At 52.7% G+C, this 16,394-nt stretch overlaps 7 protein-coding genes across 7 annotated transcripts; 3 read left to right on the top strand and 4 right to left on the bottom strand.

The window, feature by feature from the left end:
* Positions 1 to 2,101: 2,101 nt before the first annotated feature.
* Positions 2,102 to 2,962, top strand: M409DRAFT_71509 (uncharacterized protein; the record flags this gene model as incomplete). Its single annotated transcript, XM_033819202.1, has 6 exons — positions 2,102 to 2,150; positions 2,204 to 2,243; positions 2,307 to 2,383; positions 2,443 to 2,508; positions 2,577 to 2,840; positions 2,937 to 2,962. 6 exons carry the CDS (start codon positions 2,102 to 2,104, stop codon positions 2,960 to 2,962), a joined length of 522 nt encoding a protein of 173 aa, XP_033659608.1.
* Positions 2,963 to 3,143: 181 nt separating this feature from the next.
* M409DRAFT_30813 (uncharacterized protein) lies at positions 3,144 to 3,710 on the bottom strand (the record flags this gene model as incomplete). Its single annotated transcript, XM_033810083.1, has 1 exon — positions 3,144 to 3,710. One exon carries the CDS (start codon positions 3,708 to 3,710, stop codon positions 3,144 to 3,146), a length of 567 nt encoding a protein of 188 aa, XP_033659607.1.
* Positions 3,711 to 5,395: 1,685 nt separating this feature from the next.
* Positions 5,396 to 6,282, top strand: M409DRAFT_71508 (uncharacterized protein; the record flags this gene model as incomplete). The annotated part of the gene is made up of 2 exons (XM_033819201.1): positions 5,396 to 5,960; positions 6,056 to 6,282. 2 exons carry the CDS (start codon positions 5,396 to 5,398, stop codon positions 6,280 to 6,282), a joined length of 792 nt encoding a protein of 263 aa, XP_033659606.1.
* A 1,183-nt stretch (positions 6,283 to 7,465) lies between these two features.
* On the bottom strand, positions 7,466 to 8,530 carry M409DRAFT_71507 (uncharacterized protein; the record flags this gene model as incomplete). The annotated part of the gene is made up of 2 exons (XM_033819200.1): positions 7,466 to 8,380; positions 8,432 to 8,530. 2 exons carry the CDS (start codon positions 8,528 to 8,530, stop codon positions 7,466 to 7,468), a joined length of 1,014 nt encoding a protein of 337 aa, XP_033659605.1.
* Positions 8,531 to 9,333: 803 nt separating this feature from the next.
* On the top strand, positions 9,334 to 10,749 carry M409DRAFT_30810 (uncharacterized protein; the record flags this gene model as incomplete). Its single annotated transcript, XM_033810082.1, has 1 exon — positions 9,334 to 10,749. The coding sequence occupies one exon, from the start codon at positions 9,334 to 9,336 to the stop codon at positions 10,747 to 10,749; it is 1,416 nt and encodes a 471-aa protein (XP_033659604.1).
* Positions 10,750 to 10,941: 192 nt separating this feature from the next.
* M409DRAFT_71505 (uncharacterized protein) lies at positions 10,942 to 12,448 on the bottom strand (the record flags this gene model as incomplete). Its single annotated transcript, XM_033819199.1, has 2 exons — positions 10,942 to 11,716; positions 11,781 to 12,448. The coding sequence occupies 2 exons, from the start codon at positions 12,446 to 12,448 to the stop codon at positions 10,942 to 10,944; spliced, it is 1,443 nt and encodes a 480-aa protein (XP_033659603.1).
* A 688-nt stretch (positions 12,449 to 13,136) lies between these two features.
* Positions 13,137 to 15,300, bottom strand: M409DRAFT_38126 (uncharacterized protein; the record flags this gene model as incomplete). Its single annotated transcript, XM_033810866.1, has 3 exons — positions 13,137 to 15,013; positions 15,068 to 15,174; positions 15,224 to 15,300. 3 exons carry the CDS (start codon positions 15,298 to 15,300, stop codon positions 13,137 to 13,139), a joined length of 2,061 nt encoding a protein of 686 aa, XP_033659602.1.
* Positions 15,301 to 16,394: the final 1,094 nt, after the last annotated feature.

Genomic DNA, 16,394 nt, shown 5'->3' with positions numbered 1-16,394 from the left:
CTTCCAATTCCAAAGCGATCGTCATATCCCGATGCGGTTCCGTTGCCGCACCCATTCTAAAGCGTAGCTTATCCACCAACAGGTCCTCTTTGTGCACAATCTCTATGTACCCACAAAGTCCATTAGAGGATTATGATCTTAGTGAAAGAAGCCGATCGCAATGGCAATTATTCTATGGGTATTGTAACAAAGCCAGACATGCTTCTAGCAGGATCTGAAAGTGAGCAAACATTTACTCCGCTCGCCAAAAACGCGAACAAACGATACTTTTTCAGATTTGGATAGCATATCTTAAAGAATCGTAGCTGTGAAATCGAAGCCACAATCACCCGATGAAATGAGCTCGAGGCCGATTACTTTAGGAAATAGAACTTGAAAGGGCTTTCGCCAACATCGATACGGATTGAAGCCCTCCAACGAAATCTTAGCACAATATCGTTTAACCAAGTTAAATGCGCGTTTCCTCACTAGCGATCTAAGGGTGACAAGATGCCTCGAGATACAGAATAGAGGTTACAGGCTCTTAGTAACAGCCGTTCGACTGCTAATCGGTGTCGTGATTATCTGCTAGAGATTAGTAACTCTATGCAAGAAGTTAGAGAGAATACACTTAACGGCAACTATAAGGGGGGAGTATCTTAAAAGCACTGAGACTTGCTATTACGATGCTAATTCAAGCTAGGCGGTGCGGTAACTAAACTTGAGCTGTTGAATAATACCTCTATATAGCCTATCCTAGTAAGCTATAATATCGCGCTTATATAAATGTATTATTAGTATGCTATAAGAACTCCTCTTACGGCACCTCCTAAAAAGACAGTACTAACTGTAACGCCTATTTCTATCTTTAGAGCTTAGTAGAGAAAAGATAGGAGGGCGGCTAGTATAAGTATTATCGAAGGAGAGCGGGATTAGGAATAGGAGGGGGAGTTCTCGATCTAGGCGAAGACGTTAAGTAGGGGTAGTAAAGCCTCTTCCTCTTCTTCTACGCCTTTAACTTAAGGTCGAGATACGAGTGTTTCGCGTCTAATATATAAACCCGATATCCTACTCGAGATATATTAGTAGTCTTTTAGCGTAGTAGTCTTATAGCGTAGTAGTAGAGACAATTAGGCTTAGTAGACTTAGATAGAGTACAAGTCGACCGCTTTAGCTAGATAGTTACTTCTAACCGCAAGATAATCGCGATACTACCTCGATATAGGAAACACGTACGAAGTATAACTAGAATCGTATATACGATACTATAGAAGTTATAACTTACTATAATTCCTTATCTAGATCTCTTAATCCCTCGTTAATATTATATACTACCCTTATAAATAATCTATACGCTTCTAATATTAGTCGTACTTTTTTACTAGCACGCCTAATATAAAGCGTTTTTACTCCTTAGACGTTTCCGTCTAAAACATTCTAGAACGACTAAAGCATATTAGAGATTCTTACTAAATATAGTAATTAACTTACTAATAAATTAATAGCTAGTAATTTTCTAGGATTATATTTACTTTTAATCTTATAACTCTAAATATATATATATTATTAGAAATACTAATATAAAGTATATTTATTATATTTCAAGGCCTTAGGCGTCAGGCTCGCAGATATCTAGAGTCTACAGGGTGGGCACGCTTTTTTTCTCCGCGGTAATACCGCTAGAACGCATCCCAAAGCAGCAATCCCCCAGCGAGGCGGCCTCGCATTACACAATCAGATGATCCAATACCGCAGGTCGAAGCAAGGGTGGTCCAAAAGTTTCACTGCAAACGTATGGCAGATGCGCGATAGCACGTGGTTTGCGGGTGTGGATCTTTGCGTTTTGGGGTGGTTAGCGATGGCGATTTGTCGGGCGTTCCTTCCTTGCTGGCGTCATGTCTTACGACTTTGGTGGACGGTTTCTGATATGGATGGCGATAAGAAGCGATAGGTGCGAGGTGTTTTCGACGTGTTTCTAGAGGCAACTGCGACTGCAGACAAACGACAGCTTCACTTTCTTGTAGCAAACGTTGCAGGATTAAAACAGCTCGATCATACTTTGAACTGCACAACACACAATACTTCACACAACACACTCCAAATCAACACCGACACCGACATCATGACTGGACAGGCAGGACTCAAGGCCGGCGAGACCTTCCCAGAGGGCGGTGTGTTTGAGCCGTCACCACTACAAAGAACATGAACTGACATTGCGCTGCAGTCAAGTTCAAGTACATCCCATGGACCAACGCTGACACCAAGTAAGTCGCCACAACTTCACTTGCTGCATCTGCATCACTCGATACTGACCATGCCATCTCCAGGGTCTGCGGTATCCCCGTCACCTACGATGCCTCCAAGGAGTTCCAGAACAAGAAGGTCGTGCTCGTTTCCGTTCCAGGTAAAGGACCACATCATCAACGTCAACTTCAAGTACTTCTCGTACTGACACTCACCCAGGCGTTTTCACCCCAACCTGCTCTGGCAACCACGTCCCACGCTTCATCGAGAAGATCTCCGAGCTGAGTACACCTCCCTCCCCCAACCCTCACCCACACCCATCACCAATCACCAACTAACCCCCTCCACAACAGAAGCCAAGGGCGTCAACAACCTCATCATCATCGCCCCCAACGACGCCTACGTCATGTCCGGCTGGCAGAAAGTCAACGTCGCCGGCAGCGACGACGACAACACCTTCGTGCTCTTCATGTCCGACCTCGAGACCAAGCTGGCCGCCAAGATCGGCTGGACGGCGCCGGGCGACCGCAACGGTCGTTGGGCTGCGATCGTCGACCATGGCAAGATTGCTTATGCGGAGGTTGAGACGGAGTTGCAGGCTGTTACTGTGTCTGGTGGTGAGTTTCTTCTTGCTCTTTCGGTGTGCCGGTCGGACATTCCGGGTGCGCGGCTCCTTGCTTGGGCGATGTGTGCTGACGTGTGGGTTGTTGTAGTGGACGCTATCCTCGAGAAGCTCTAAGCGAGCGAGCTGGGCGGTACTGGCGGAGCTGGACTGCATCAAGCAGGTGAAGGCTCATGTTACATGCGACTATGAAGAACTCATGATAGAGAAGGGAAGACATCAGGGCTGACTTTCAAGCACTGTATTGTGCGATATGGAATCGAAAAGAAACATTTCAAACTCACTTACTTTCTCATACTCAGCGTCTCAAATTCTTGATCCATGAACTCACCGTGTGCAAGACTGATGGCTCTGGTCGAGTAGTCGTCCTCAGGGCTTCTCTCGCAGTGTATGCCTCTACCGTCTTGACAGCAAGATACTGCAGCAGCATGTCCAAGTCCGCCCGCAGACTGTTCGGCTGCACATCGCCTTCAAAGAACGACTCACCTATCAACCCTCTTCTTCCCAAATCTCTCATCTCCTCCCTCATCAAAGCAGGAAAGACCATCGCATCCATCGTCCTCCCGTCCCACCTCTTAATCACCTCAAATAAGCCCTTCACAATAACCTTCCACATCCTCACCTCTTCCTCCGTATACCCCCTCCCACTCGCCCTCGCGAAACCCCTGAGAAGATTCCCCATCGCAACAACCTGCACGCCCAACCTCGCCCTCTCCACAACCGCCGGACCCGCCGCACCTTGACGATACTCCTCACCCAGCCACAGATTCGCCTGCGCAGCCGCGCGATACAGTTCAGAGATGTTAATGTGTATCTCATCGTTGAAGCGGAGGTAGTTGCCTCCCAGCAGGCCAGCGTGGGCCATGGCTTGGCTCATGAGGACGAGGCGGTCGCTTTGGATGGGTTTGGGGAGGGGGGAGGAGAGGTGGAAGAGGATCTTGCGGCAGGTTGGGCAGGTGTTGCGGTGGGGGAGGGTGAGCCATTGGGTTATGCAGGTTTGGCAGAAGATGTGGTTGCAGGGGTTGAGGGAGATGGGGTCGGTGGGAGGGTGTCTTGAGGTGGGGTGGGGAGTGGGACCAGTCCGGTTGAGAGGTAGGTTTCGCGTGAGGGGAGCATTTCGTTTTGTTTTGGGTTGCGGTGCTGTGTTGTTGTTTGGTGGTCTCTTGTGGTGTAGAGATTTCTGATGTTGTGTTATCGCGCTGATATGATGGTTAAGGATTGCAGGAAGAAGACTAAGAGGCTTGAGCGTGTTGTAGACCGATAACACATAGCAACAATGGGCTTTTGAAGCGTCTCTTCTTTGTCGTATCTTTTTGTTCCAAGATGGGATTACTCCAGACAAAACGCTTTGATGCATGTTTATGTTGTCAGCTTTGTTGAGACAACGAAGCCATAGCCCGGTGCCCAAGAGAAACTGTCGTAGAGCAATGCCATCGGTTCCAAGCATGCGTAGCCTAATTGGTCATCCAGGAAAGGAACGTTCACGGCAAGGCCATGAAGAGGGAGTGAGGAACTAGACCATAGATCATATCTCCCATGCTGCGTGCAGAGAAGTTACCATCCCATCAGATAGATCTCAGCATCACCGTGACGTCCGGATGTCACTGTCGCTCTTCGTACTTGTAGTCTCGTACGAAGTGAAGTCAACTCGTGCGGCTCGCGGCGGGACCACACCCGCATGTCCCTGCATACGACGAACACATCACGAGAGCGGTCTTGTGCACTGGTGCAGTATTGGGCCAGGTACGTATCGCAATCTTCTGGCGCTGATACGTAGCTCGATCAATCAGGCCACAGCTAGGTAAGCTCCTGCGAGTGGAAGCTTTGCTGCTCGGCTTGGTACGTCTGGGGAAGTGTCGATTGGGGGGGAGATAGGCGTTTTTGGGGGACTGTGGGGAGGGTTTTCGAATGGGAATAGACTTGTTGTTATCGGTTCGGTGTTGGCTGTGTTTTGAGCGGTGAGAGGGAAGATAGGTGAGTGCTTTGAGGAAGAGCAGTCTAGACTCGTACAAAGCGGTCGGGCTTCTGATTGGGTCCGAGGACACGCCGTGCGGCATGATCCCTGTCACTCCTTCCCCGCAATCGCTAGGTCAAAGAAAGGCAAGATCGCGGGTCAAGAGCACGTTTGGAGGTGCGTGTGGAAGGCTTGACCTCTTCCTTCCACCTCCCACAAACATCGCCAAACCACCAGACTCGCCCACCGCAATCGAACACTCCCCGCCTACACCATTCAAACCAGAGACATAACCAAAGCAACCGCCTCGCCCTTATCGCCCACCCTCGCACAGCCAGATATCTGTGACGTAGCTGTATCCTGACGACCCGCGAGAGGTCCCCTTCGAGCTTACGAAACACTCATCCCTCCCTCCCGACCAGCTCCAGTGTGAGGTCAGAAGAGCGAGCTACACTGCGTCTGGAGCACACCCTCTGGACTGTTGTTGGCCTTTGTGCCAGATCAGTCCAATCCATCCTCTTCGTACATTCACTTAGCCGCCATTCGGTCCCCGTACACCGCCTACCCCTGATACTCTGATACACATTACCTCCGCAATGTCCGACGAGAACACTCCTTCCTCTCCACCACCAAACCGAACCCGACGCTCGTCCTTTGCTGGCGAGACGTTCGCCAATTTGTTTGGCGGACAGCGTGGCTCCATGTCTCGTTCCACGAGCGTGAACGAGGGCAATAGCGGCAGTGGACAACAGCAAGGCCAGTCATACCAAGGACCCATCACCAGCGCTGCTGCTCAAGCCCAACGACGCCGCCTCTCCTTGACTACGCTCGGCCTGTCCGGCTCTCCCAACCAGAGCTCACCGTTCGGCTCGTACAACGCTCGGCGCGACAGCTACGGCACGGCTGGCAGCAACGACAGCATCGACGAATCCGCCATCGAAGACGAACCTGCGTCTGGCCCAACACCACAGACACCCTTCGGTCGACGAATGAGCTTCGGGGCAAAGGCATTGAGGGATGTGAGGACGAATGGAGGAGGCAACACACCTCCAGGACAGCAGAGCGGTACTAATGGTACATCTGCACCTTCTTCCAACGGCACCACCACTTCTCAGAAACAGCCCAACGGGACAATCTCTGCCCGAGATGCCAAGGGTCGAGGTTTGTCTTCGCTGCCCTGTCCATGATACCCATTACACACCATCATGCGTCGCTCTGTCATGTTGGTAAAACGTGCTGACTTTCTTGATTTGTAGGTACTGCTGAAGGATTTAACTGGTCTGACAACTTCCGTACTCGCGCCGAGCGTACCTCCATCGCAGGCGGCGGTGGTCTCTCCAGCTCTCCACGTTCCGCCCATGGCCGCGCGCAGAGTGTCGCCATTATGGAGCCTCCAGCTCGTGAGATGCCAAAGCCTAAGGAGCAAGTTCGGCCTGATCACTTCCAGGAGAGAATCCTAAAGGGCGATTTCTACATGGACTAGACGTGCGCACATCACTGTTACAGGACTGGCTTCACGCTCTACCATTACGAACCGCCTTTGGACTCAACGACTTGTACTGCCTACCCTCAATCTTGGTAACGACACGAAAGAAACCGATGTGACGATAGCAACGACGAGCAGTTTTTGACTTGTTCTTACGACAACGCTCTTGGTCGGCCGGGGAGTCTGCGCGGAAATGTCGATGCACGTTTTTTGGAGGAGCGGAATTGTATGGTAACATTGAAAAGTGATCCGGAGAGCACGGAAAAGAAAAACGTGGGCTGCACCGGCATTGGAATTTCTCTTTTCTAACGACTTGAAACGACGACCAAACGCAACGCTCGCTACAATACCCAAAGGATGAGAAGCACACTTTTTGAATGTCTCCTCTTTCGTCGGCTGCAGGTGGCTTTGCAAATGTATGAGACGGTGATGGTGATGGGTCGGGGATCTGCTAGCTTTAAAGAATAAGAGGAGTTTTGAAGGAGTCTTGGAATCAGAGAGGTGTGTGTGGATGGTGATATGTGTGCCTGGATGGCATATGGCTTTTCGCGCGAGGAGAGAAATGGTGTACGATTATCAAATTGATCAACGCTGCGGTGTGTGTGTGCTGGGAGTGAGAAAGACAGATGAGCGCGGATATGCTGCGCGTATGAGTACTACTGCTGTCAATGAGAGATGATGAATCTTGCTCTTGTGCCAACCGTGCTTTCAAAGATGGCGAAGAGATGAGCTTGGCGAGACGCCTTTACTACGACTGATTCTACGCTTGAGATGTCGTCTCTAGGCCAGCTTATGCGTGGAGATGGTGCTCTTGGGCTGGTCATCGTGATCGAGGATCTTTTTTTCGTACGCGGGCGACTAGCCTTGAAGTCCGCTCGCATGCAATATAATATACACTTTTGATAACCAGACGGCTCCATGGCGTCGCCGTCGAAGCACACAAGTAGCCTGTCCGCACGTGTCCCATGCTCATCTCCCACGCTTGCGTATGCCGCCTTTTGCATGTACACTGCCTCCACCGATTGACTGTGGCACGACTTGGCCAATCACCAGGTCGGTCTCGTCTGTATCCATGACAATGTTACAATAATTTTCCTCCTCAGTGTTCATCCCCATTGGCGCGAGCTCCTCCTCCACGAGCGTCTGCTTCTTCCTCGCGCTATGTGCATCAACCTTTCTCTTACGATCTCAGCTGGAACATATGCGAAGCTGTGGCCTCTGTTGGTGCAAAATTTGCGACTGCGTTCCAATCCACCACGTCCCACCATTGGTTCAGATACTTCCTCTTGCCCGCGATGCCAAAGTCGGCCATCCACGTATGTTCCCACGTGCTCACGCAGAGCACCGGAGCGAGACTGACACCTCCCGGAGGAATGGTCGCCTCTTTCCTCCCGATGCCCGAGTGTGCGCCAAAGGCCCCTGCGGTGTTGTTCGGTAACTGGGATTGCTGGGCGAGGTAGCCTTGGTATGAGTTGGGGTTCTGATTGTTCATATCAACGCCTTGCTGGCGGTAACCAGCCTCGGGAAAGGGTGTGCCGGAGAGGTACGTCGTGAGAATGCGCCAGGCGCCGTTGCGGGCCCTCATCGGTGCCTTGTCGACTTGTCGCGCCCATACGAGCCAGACATAGCCTGGGCCGAACATGGCGGCGGCAGTGTCCAGCATGGTTGCCCGCAAAGTCTCGATGCTGCCGAATGTGTTGATGAGGGAGTCCTGAAGCTGGGGCTGCTTTTCCAACAGCACGGGGTGGGTGGAGAGCGTCTGGAAGAAGAAATGGTTGTTGAAGGCGGCAGAGGCGTGGTTGAACAGCGAGGCGTTCATGGGATCGCGGGCGTATCTGATGACGAGATCTTTCACCTCGGCGTGGGCGTCTGGGGTACCACTTGTAAGTTCGCGGAGTTTGGAGAGGAGCACTTCCTGGTATTGCGTCCAGGCGACATCGTATCCTTTTGGTGAAAATAGCCCAGGGATACCCTTCTCCGCGAAGAATTTATCGTGATGTAGTATCGGTACGCCGTGAGTTACGGGTTCGTACTGTGAGGATATGGGACGGGTTTGGGATCGTTGGACGGTTTGGAGGAGGGGGGCTCTCGCGCGCTGGGGAGAATGTCAGTGAGGGCATTGGCATTGATGGTCGGCAGACCGTACACATGCTGAGCAGGTCCATTGTGACGAGGCGATCTGGCCGGCGGGCCGTAATAAGCGTCTTGTGATCATGGTTGGGGGTGCGTGAAAGCGCTGTCGCATGCCCGGCCGCGACATGAAGTTCATCGACGCCCGGACATTGTTCGGGACGAGACTTCTGACCCGCAACTCGCGATCTTTGGCCACAGTGCTCCAAGCACAACGCCAGCCAACCAACCTCACCTCGTTCACTGCACCTCACACGGGCGGCAAGACGTTTCAGATATTCCAGACCGGCTGCTCTTGTTGACTCTCTCCCACCCAGACACTCCGCTGCCTCTACCGCTGGTGCTACGGTCAATGCTGCTCGCCGTCGCCATTCATCTACTCGCGCCGGTCCCACTCCTCGACAATGTCACTCCACTTCACGTCGACCACACGGTAACATTGTCTTGCGCGTAGAGACATCTCTCTCTCTGTTGTTTCCTTGTCTTTCTTCTCTAATACTCACCCATTTCCTCGAGCGGCCGTTGAGCGGCCTGGTCTTCTTGCACCGTTCCTTTCCTTTGAGATACCCGCGCCTTTTCTCCAGCGCAAGCATTTTCATCATGTTCTCTAACTCTCTAATTACACTCTGTCTCGTACAAGTCCTTTCTTCGAACGCTCTCTGGATCCCCGAGGAACTACAGCGAGACGCTTCGTTGTGGATACCCGAAGATTTCACACCTTTCGCCAAACGGCAAGAATCAACATGCGGAGGGAAAACGAACCTCAACCCGTGCGGCAACAGCTTTCCTTCGGATTTCTGTTGTGCAAGCGATACACAATGCCTACTACTTAATACAACATCCTCCATCACAGCCGCGCTGTGTTGTCCTGCTGGTCAGGACTGCGCTGCGATCAACACTGTACAATGCGATCAGGGAATGCAAAACGCAACTGCACAGCCAGACAGTCAACTACATTCAGATCCTACGGTTGAGCTAGAGACTTGCGGCAATGCTTGCTGTCCGATGGGATACAAGTGTCAAGGCAGCGTTTGCCTGGCTCAGAGCAAAGCGGAGGCCGCCGCGAGTTCTTCCTCATCGCCCTCGGCATCGAGCAGCCTTCTACCGACGAGTACGAGCTCGCCACTCAGTACCACGACTTCCACATCTGGTGGAACCACAATCACTCCCATTCCACTTGGAGGCGCCGTGGAGAACACCCACGACTCGGATTCATTCTCAGGCAAATCCTTTGCTGCTGGCTTCGTACCTGGTATCGCACTTGGCGCCATACTAGCGGCAGCTTTGGTTCTGTGGCTTCTTCGACGAAAACGTTGCAACTCCAGATCTTACATCGATGAGAAGCATTTCTCCACCGGTCGCGATACGTTGACAGATTTGGGACCAGATGTTTACCGGCGGCCCACCGTACATGGAAGATCGATCTCTGAGCCGACAGTTGATACCAGCTTGGGCCATCGCACCGACTTCTACCATTCATCACCGCCTCGAGAGGAGGAAACCGGCATGTATGGTGGTCTTCAAGGCTACGCTGTGCACATTCAATCTCCAGCAAAGGCGCCTATCACTCCAGCCAGCCAAGCTCAGGAAGCCGCATCCAGAAGTAAAGTCTGGCTTTCTCATTCACCATTCATGAATCAGGTATCGACACCAGTTCCAACGCAATCGCCAGTCCCGGCGCACCTCAAACGAGGGACATTGCACTTCCAGATCAGCCCAGTACGAGCTCTCCGGAAGCAACGAAGCATGCACTCTCTTCGACGCCAAATGACGGACGCTACAACTCGCAGCAACTCAGGTCGAAGACAGCGAGCTGATCTGAGTAGAACTGGAAGTGCCGAGACCATCAAAGTCTTGATGGATACGCCTGACGTTTCGAGAAATCCACATCCAAGAACTCTACCCTCGGCGACTTATCAACGACCGTCGCAGCCTCTGCCATCGGCGAGTACCTGGCAGACAACATCCAGCTCTGACGATTCGACCCCCATTGATGAACAGCCAACCCAGGACGACTACACGCCCACTCGTCCCGGCCGCAACAGTCAAGTCGCCAACGTCGGCGCTACTCTTCAAAGCCCCTATACGCCCAGCAACTATCCCACCACAGATCAGCACGAAAGAGAGCGAAAGAAGTTGGACGGTCTGCTTCCTCCAGGCATGGCGGGTGATAGAGACTCCGCTTGGAGGAACACTGCTATGACGACTTTCAGCAGTATGATGGAGAAAGCTGGGCTGAGGAGGAGTATGTTGGGTGAGGAGAAGGGCAAGGGGAAGGTTATGAAGGAGAAAGATTTGGTGATGGGACCGGATCCGAGGAAGTGGAATCGGTGATGAAGGTAGAGGAGAGTGTGAGTGTGAGTGGAGTTGTCTCTAGTCTTTCGTATCCCTCTGGCACCGCCACGAGCAATTTCAAACTCGTGCTGTCATATGAAATTCAGAGTAATTCGATCATGACCACATTTTGACTCGACTGATCGCTAAAAACCTCGTTTTTTCAAAATTCTACATTCCGAAACGTCTCGCCTAGACCACACCTCCAGTCTCATCCCCCTTCTCATCCCACCCCTCCTTCGTATTCTTCGGCATCCTCAAAAACAGCAAACTACTCACAAGTCCAAAGCCCGCCATCCCAATAGCCAGATACAGCGCATGTCGATACCCACCCAACAAATCCCTCCCCCCATCATTCGTATAAGACTCCACCGTGCCCGCGAATCCCAGCCCCGTACTGAGTCCATAACTCAACAACGTGCCGATCAGCGACCCCGCGACGCCCTGATGTTTCTTGCCCACGCTGCCGGACGCGATGATCTGCGAGGCCGCGAAGATGAAATCGACCGTGAACGCCGCGCAGATGATGGCGGGGAACATCATCGCCCAGTACGTCTGATGCCGCGGGGTGGTGGCCAGCAGGACGTTGCAGATGATGAGGGCGACGTTGCCGATGGCGATGATGTACTGCGCGGGGAGGCGCGGGATGAGCCAGGCGGACAGGAAGGCGGCGGCGGTGCCGAGGACGGTGAGGGGCTGGTAGTTGGCGCCGTTCTCGATGATGGAGTAGTGCCGGATGTTGAGGCCGATCAGCGAGAAGTACCACAGGAAGATGCCCATGGACATGAAGGAGAAGAAGACGATGAGGAGCATGAGTTTGAAGGAGGGCGCTTTCCAGATGGAGAAGGGGAGGATGGGGGAGGGGGCGAATTTGGCTTCCCAGAGGAGGAAGGCGGCGAGGTGCAGGAGGGAGACGATGAGGAGGATGTAGATGTAGGGTTCTGTCCAGCCGACTCCGGGGGCTTGGCTTTTGGTTGTGTTAGTTCGAATCGATCAGGCTTTGGAAAAGGGGAAGGATGCTTCACACTCACTTCCACACAAAATTGAACAAAATCAACCCTCCCACCCCCAAATACGCCCCAACCCAATCAATCTTCCCACCCCCATCAACAGGCCGATCCCACGGCAAGCTCACCACCATCAAAGAGAAAACCACCACCCCAACAATCACAATCAGAAAAAACGCCCACTTCCACTCCGTCAACTGAACCAACAACGGCGCCACGACACTCGCGCCCGCCGCGCCCACGGGCGCCATCGCCCCAAACAACCCCATAGCGAGATTCCTCTTCCTGCCCGGCGGAAACGTCACCCCCAGCAAAGCCACCGCATTCGGCGTGATAAGCCCGCCTCCAATCCCCGAAAGGCCTCTAAAGACGCACAGCGTAATCACACCCGGCGCGAACCCCGCGACGAGATTCCAGACCAACCACCACGCGCACGCGCCCATCAAAACCGTTTTATGTCCGTACACCTCGCCCAACCGCCCGCCCATGAGGACAAACGTTCCTTGCGTGAGCGGGTATGCGGCGGCGATCCAGGCGGCGTCGTGGGTGATCTGGGCCTCCGCCTCGGGCGGGATGATCTGCGTGGAGGTTTGGACGTTGTAGTAGAGGGAGGTGGCGATGGAGACGGCGGAGGAGATGCCGGAGCCGTAGGGGTACATTTGGATTAGTTGGGCGAGGTTGACGAAGATCATGATGGCGAGTTGGCGTTTGGGTTGGGTTTGGAGGGAGGCGGCTATGGAGATGGATTGGGAGAGTTGCGGTGGTGGTGGGTTTGTTTCGGGGTCGTCATGGTTGAAGATGGTATCGTGGCCGTGGTCGTGGTCGTGGTCGTTGGCGGAGGGGAAGGGAGCCTTGTCGGCTTGGATGTCGTCTTTTTCGTCCATTGTTGCTGGGGCTAGCTAGTTGTCAGAAGGTTAGCGTGTACAATGTGGTGAAGTGCCACTTCAAAGGCCTTTTGAAGGCCGGCAGGCATGCTTGGCGTAGCACACCATCAACGTGTTGATAGATACATTAGTAAGTTGGACAAGAAAGGAGGCTATCAAGCACATCTCCATAAGGTTGAATACGGAGTTGGAAAGTCATTGCCGGAACTCCATTCCGGATCTAGGTTGATGAGATGATCTCTCAGGTACCAAAATCATATTGCGTTCATATTGCGTAGCAGGCCAGAGTCGGAGGCGCGAACAGTTCGATCAGTAATCGCTGCAAGTTGTGGCGCCAAGCGGATCTGTGACATCGCAGCCCGGCGGCTTGGAGCTAACTCACGTATGTTTACATGTATTTATGCTTTCTATCCTTCTATTTTATATTGATGTTCTGTTAACATACATAAGCTGGTAATCATACCGCAAAGCCGCAATGTGAACTGGATGCTGTCACTCATAGCAAGCTCTCAACCAGGACGTTGTGGATCCTGCCGCTCCGCAACGCCTGATAGATGACACTGACCTGCTTGCCGATGATATATCTGCTGTTCGCTGCCACCTGTATGCCTTCAGGGCTCGGTCTATCTGCCGTTGGATGCTCGACAAGCCCCTTGTGAAGCGGGACTCGGAGGTCGTCGCGCACAAATTCGTACAGCTTCTTCGAACCGTGGCTTAAGTAGACACGAGTGATTGCGCTGGCTCCGGACGTGAAGAGTCGCCGTGTGTACACGATTGAGTCCGCAACGAGTTTTGAGCATTGTTCCTTCCAGACTGCGATTGAGGTAAAGAGCTTGCCCTTTGCTTCATCTGACTTATCGACTTTGGAGAAAACAGCGAACAAGGGAGCGATTGTAGAATCTGCGGCGGCGGCGGACTGCTGTTGGATGTCCTTACTTTTCGCCTCCTTGAGCCCACGAGCAATTGCCTCGAAGGCTATCGACACAATCGCGTCCAGTTCATTTCCGTCGAGAAGCGACTGGAACAAGCCCCGCATGGTCTTCTCAGTAGCCGATCGAATTCTTTCTGTGAGTTGATCGTGCATTGCTTGGAGGTCGAGCGCTTGACAGCAGGCATATAGATGTGAGGCAGCCATCATCGAGACAATTTCGACAGCATCAAGTGTGTACCGAGCCGAGATCAATGCGAGGGAATTGATAGCCTGATTGTTCATCTCGGCTGACTGGACGTGCGAGCTGACAGGATTCGCGAGAAACCCCAGCTCTGACATGTACGCCGCCATGTTGATGTCGATACCCTTGAACGTGAATGATAGACTTGGATCGTCAAAGCTGAGGTTAGGAGGTAGGTCGCCGTTCATCATGGGGTTGATCAACTCGGAGCTTTGCGCAAACATCAGCTTGCCCAGCATTTGCAGGCTAAGGCGGGTCTTCTCGGTAGCTGATGTGACAGAGGTCGCTTGGAAGTTGCCACCGTGGTGGACATGGCCATTTTTGACATCGATGAGTGGGTTGTCGGTCGTGGAGTTTAGTTCAGTTTCAAGTTGCTGTGCTGCAAGCTGAAGATCTTCAAGGTATGGCCCCATCCACTGAGAGGCCGTTCTGAGTGCATACCGATCTTGTGCTAGTCCGTTTGTCTTCGCGCCTGAAAGGTGGCTAGTGGCAAGTCTCGAGCCCCTGAAGAATCTCGTTATGTTTTCCGCAGCTTCGATCTGGCCAGAGTGAGGTCTGACCGTTGCGATGAATGGATGATGGTTATCGATAGTGCCACGCATTGCTTCAGTACACATGCCGGTCAAAGCTTGCGCCAAGAGCGCGAGGTATTGAGTCTCGTGAAACCCCAGCATGGCTACAGTACCGCTGACAATGGTCCCATTGGCAATACCAAGGCCTTCTTTCGGTCCAAGAGTCAAAGGCGCGATACCCGCATACTGAAGTGCCTCGTTCGATGGCAATATCTTGCGTCCGTCTTTGGCTGGACAGCTGACGTGAATGCCTGGATTTCCCTCTATTGCGCCGGCAATGTATGCAAGTGGCATGAGATCTCCAGAAGCCGATATCGATCCGCGGAGTGGCACCACGGGGATGAGGTCGAGGTTGAGCATGTGCATCAAAGTCTCGATGACTTCTCGCCGTACTGCAGAGTGTCCACGCAGTAAAGAGTTGCATCGTCCAAGCATGGCTCCTCTAACCGCGCTCCTGGGTAGCGAGTGTCTATTCAGAGATGCAATTGCCTCTGAATCTCCGCCATCATGCATTCCAACATCAGATGGCAGGAGAATGCCTGTCTGAAGAAGCTGGACGAGCGCCTTTTGCAAGTCAATAGTTTGTGAAGTTCGCGTGTCCGCGGATCCGCCAAAGCCAGTGTTGATTCCTGAAACAAAGTCAGCGGGAGGAGGTTGGAAGCGGAAAAGAGAGCACAGCATACCATATATTGGTGTCCCTTTTTCCAGCTGTTGAGCGAGGAAGTTCACGCTGGCGTCGACCTTGTCGAGGACTGACTTGTCTTTGGTGATACGGCATCTCACCTCGTGTCTATAGTACGTCAGCCGACCCTTCGCCAGTAGAGGCCTTCGATACGCACCGTGAAGCAGCGATCAAGTCGGCAATGGTCAACTTGTCGCCGCTAATTGTCACCACTGCATCGTTTTCATGTCCCATGGTCAGACGCCGGAGCATTTGATGATGTTGCCAAACCCATTGGAGGTGTTGTCCGTAGCTCTTCAATGAACATGGCGCGGCATTGGAGCTTTTGGTATTGGTTTCCGTTCCGCCAGTCATCTTCGTAGTGGCCAGATCTCTGGAGTCGTTCAGATACACCTGCTTTGCGAGGTAGACAGTTCTGGCGAGGTTCTGATAGTCACAATTTGAATTTAGATGGCACTCTGATGTGGAGGGTTCGAGTCGACTTGGCTGGATGCTTTACCCCTTGCGTGCGCCACCCCGGTCACCCGACCTGGCATTCGTTGACAGCTGTACAAGTAGTGTTGGCAAGCACACGTCCAAGGGCCACGAGGTGATATATCGTGAGTCTGATTGAGCGTCAAGCACCCCACGTATTCCTGATGAACCGATAAACTTTTGGTGGGAACCGAGCTGCGACCTTAGAAACGAGTAACTTCGATTGGCCCGCGCAAAAGACTTGGGTTTGGGGACGACCGGTCTGATCTTCCGAAAAGTCCGTGGGTGTCGTTGGCAGGTAAGGCTGGCGCTGTGACTTCCAATCCGAGACTGAATTCAGTGACAAGGTTCCAAAGCAGTATCCGGATTGGGCACTGTTGCAATGGAAGTGTCACTGGATCGCCGGTTAGCTTTGTCGATGTGATGCAAGAGGGAGACGGTCGACGAGTTGCTTGTGTGAGCTGGACAAATACACTCGAAGTGTTGTTTGTCTGACGTTGTGCAACAAACAAGGATGGGCCTCCTGACAGGGTAGCAACGTGCAAGCAGCCACCGGAACCGAAGGACCGAAGGGCAGCAGCACCTGCATCAATCACGCCGTATTCGAGCAAGCCCGAAAGCGACTGACTGCCAGATATGCTTGCAGACGCAGCTGCACGTACACTGATCAGGGCAGGCTAATGCACGCATACATGCGTCGTGCCTAGGGCAAGAGCATTGGGATGGTGCTGAAAAGTGTTATCGTGTGCGGCACAGGTAGTCTATGCATTCTCGATCAGGCGGGCGATATCTGCGTGGTCGAGCCACATGGTCTTCGGTTCCATGCGACTTCCATATCGAAGTGCTCTCTCCAG

This window comes from Zasmidium cellare (assembly GCF_010093935.1).
Source record: "Zasmidium cellare ATCC 36951 unplaced genomic scaffold M409scaffold_73, whole genome shotgun sequence".
Classification (NCBI taxonomy): domain Eukaryota; kingdom Fungi; phylum Ascomycota; class Dothideomycetes; order Mycosphaerellales; family Mycosphaerellaceae; genus Zasmidium; species Zasmidium cellare.
Note: the sequence above shows the minus strand (reverse complement) of the source record. Positions and strands in the feature narration are given on the sequence as shown.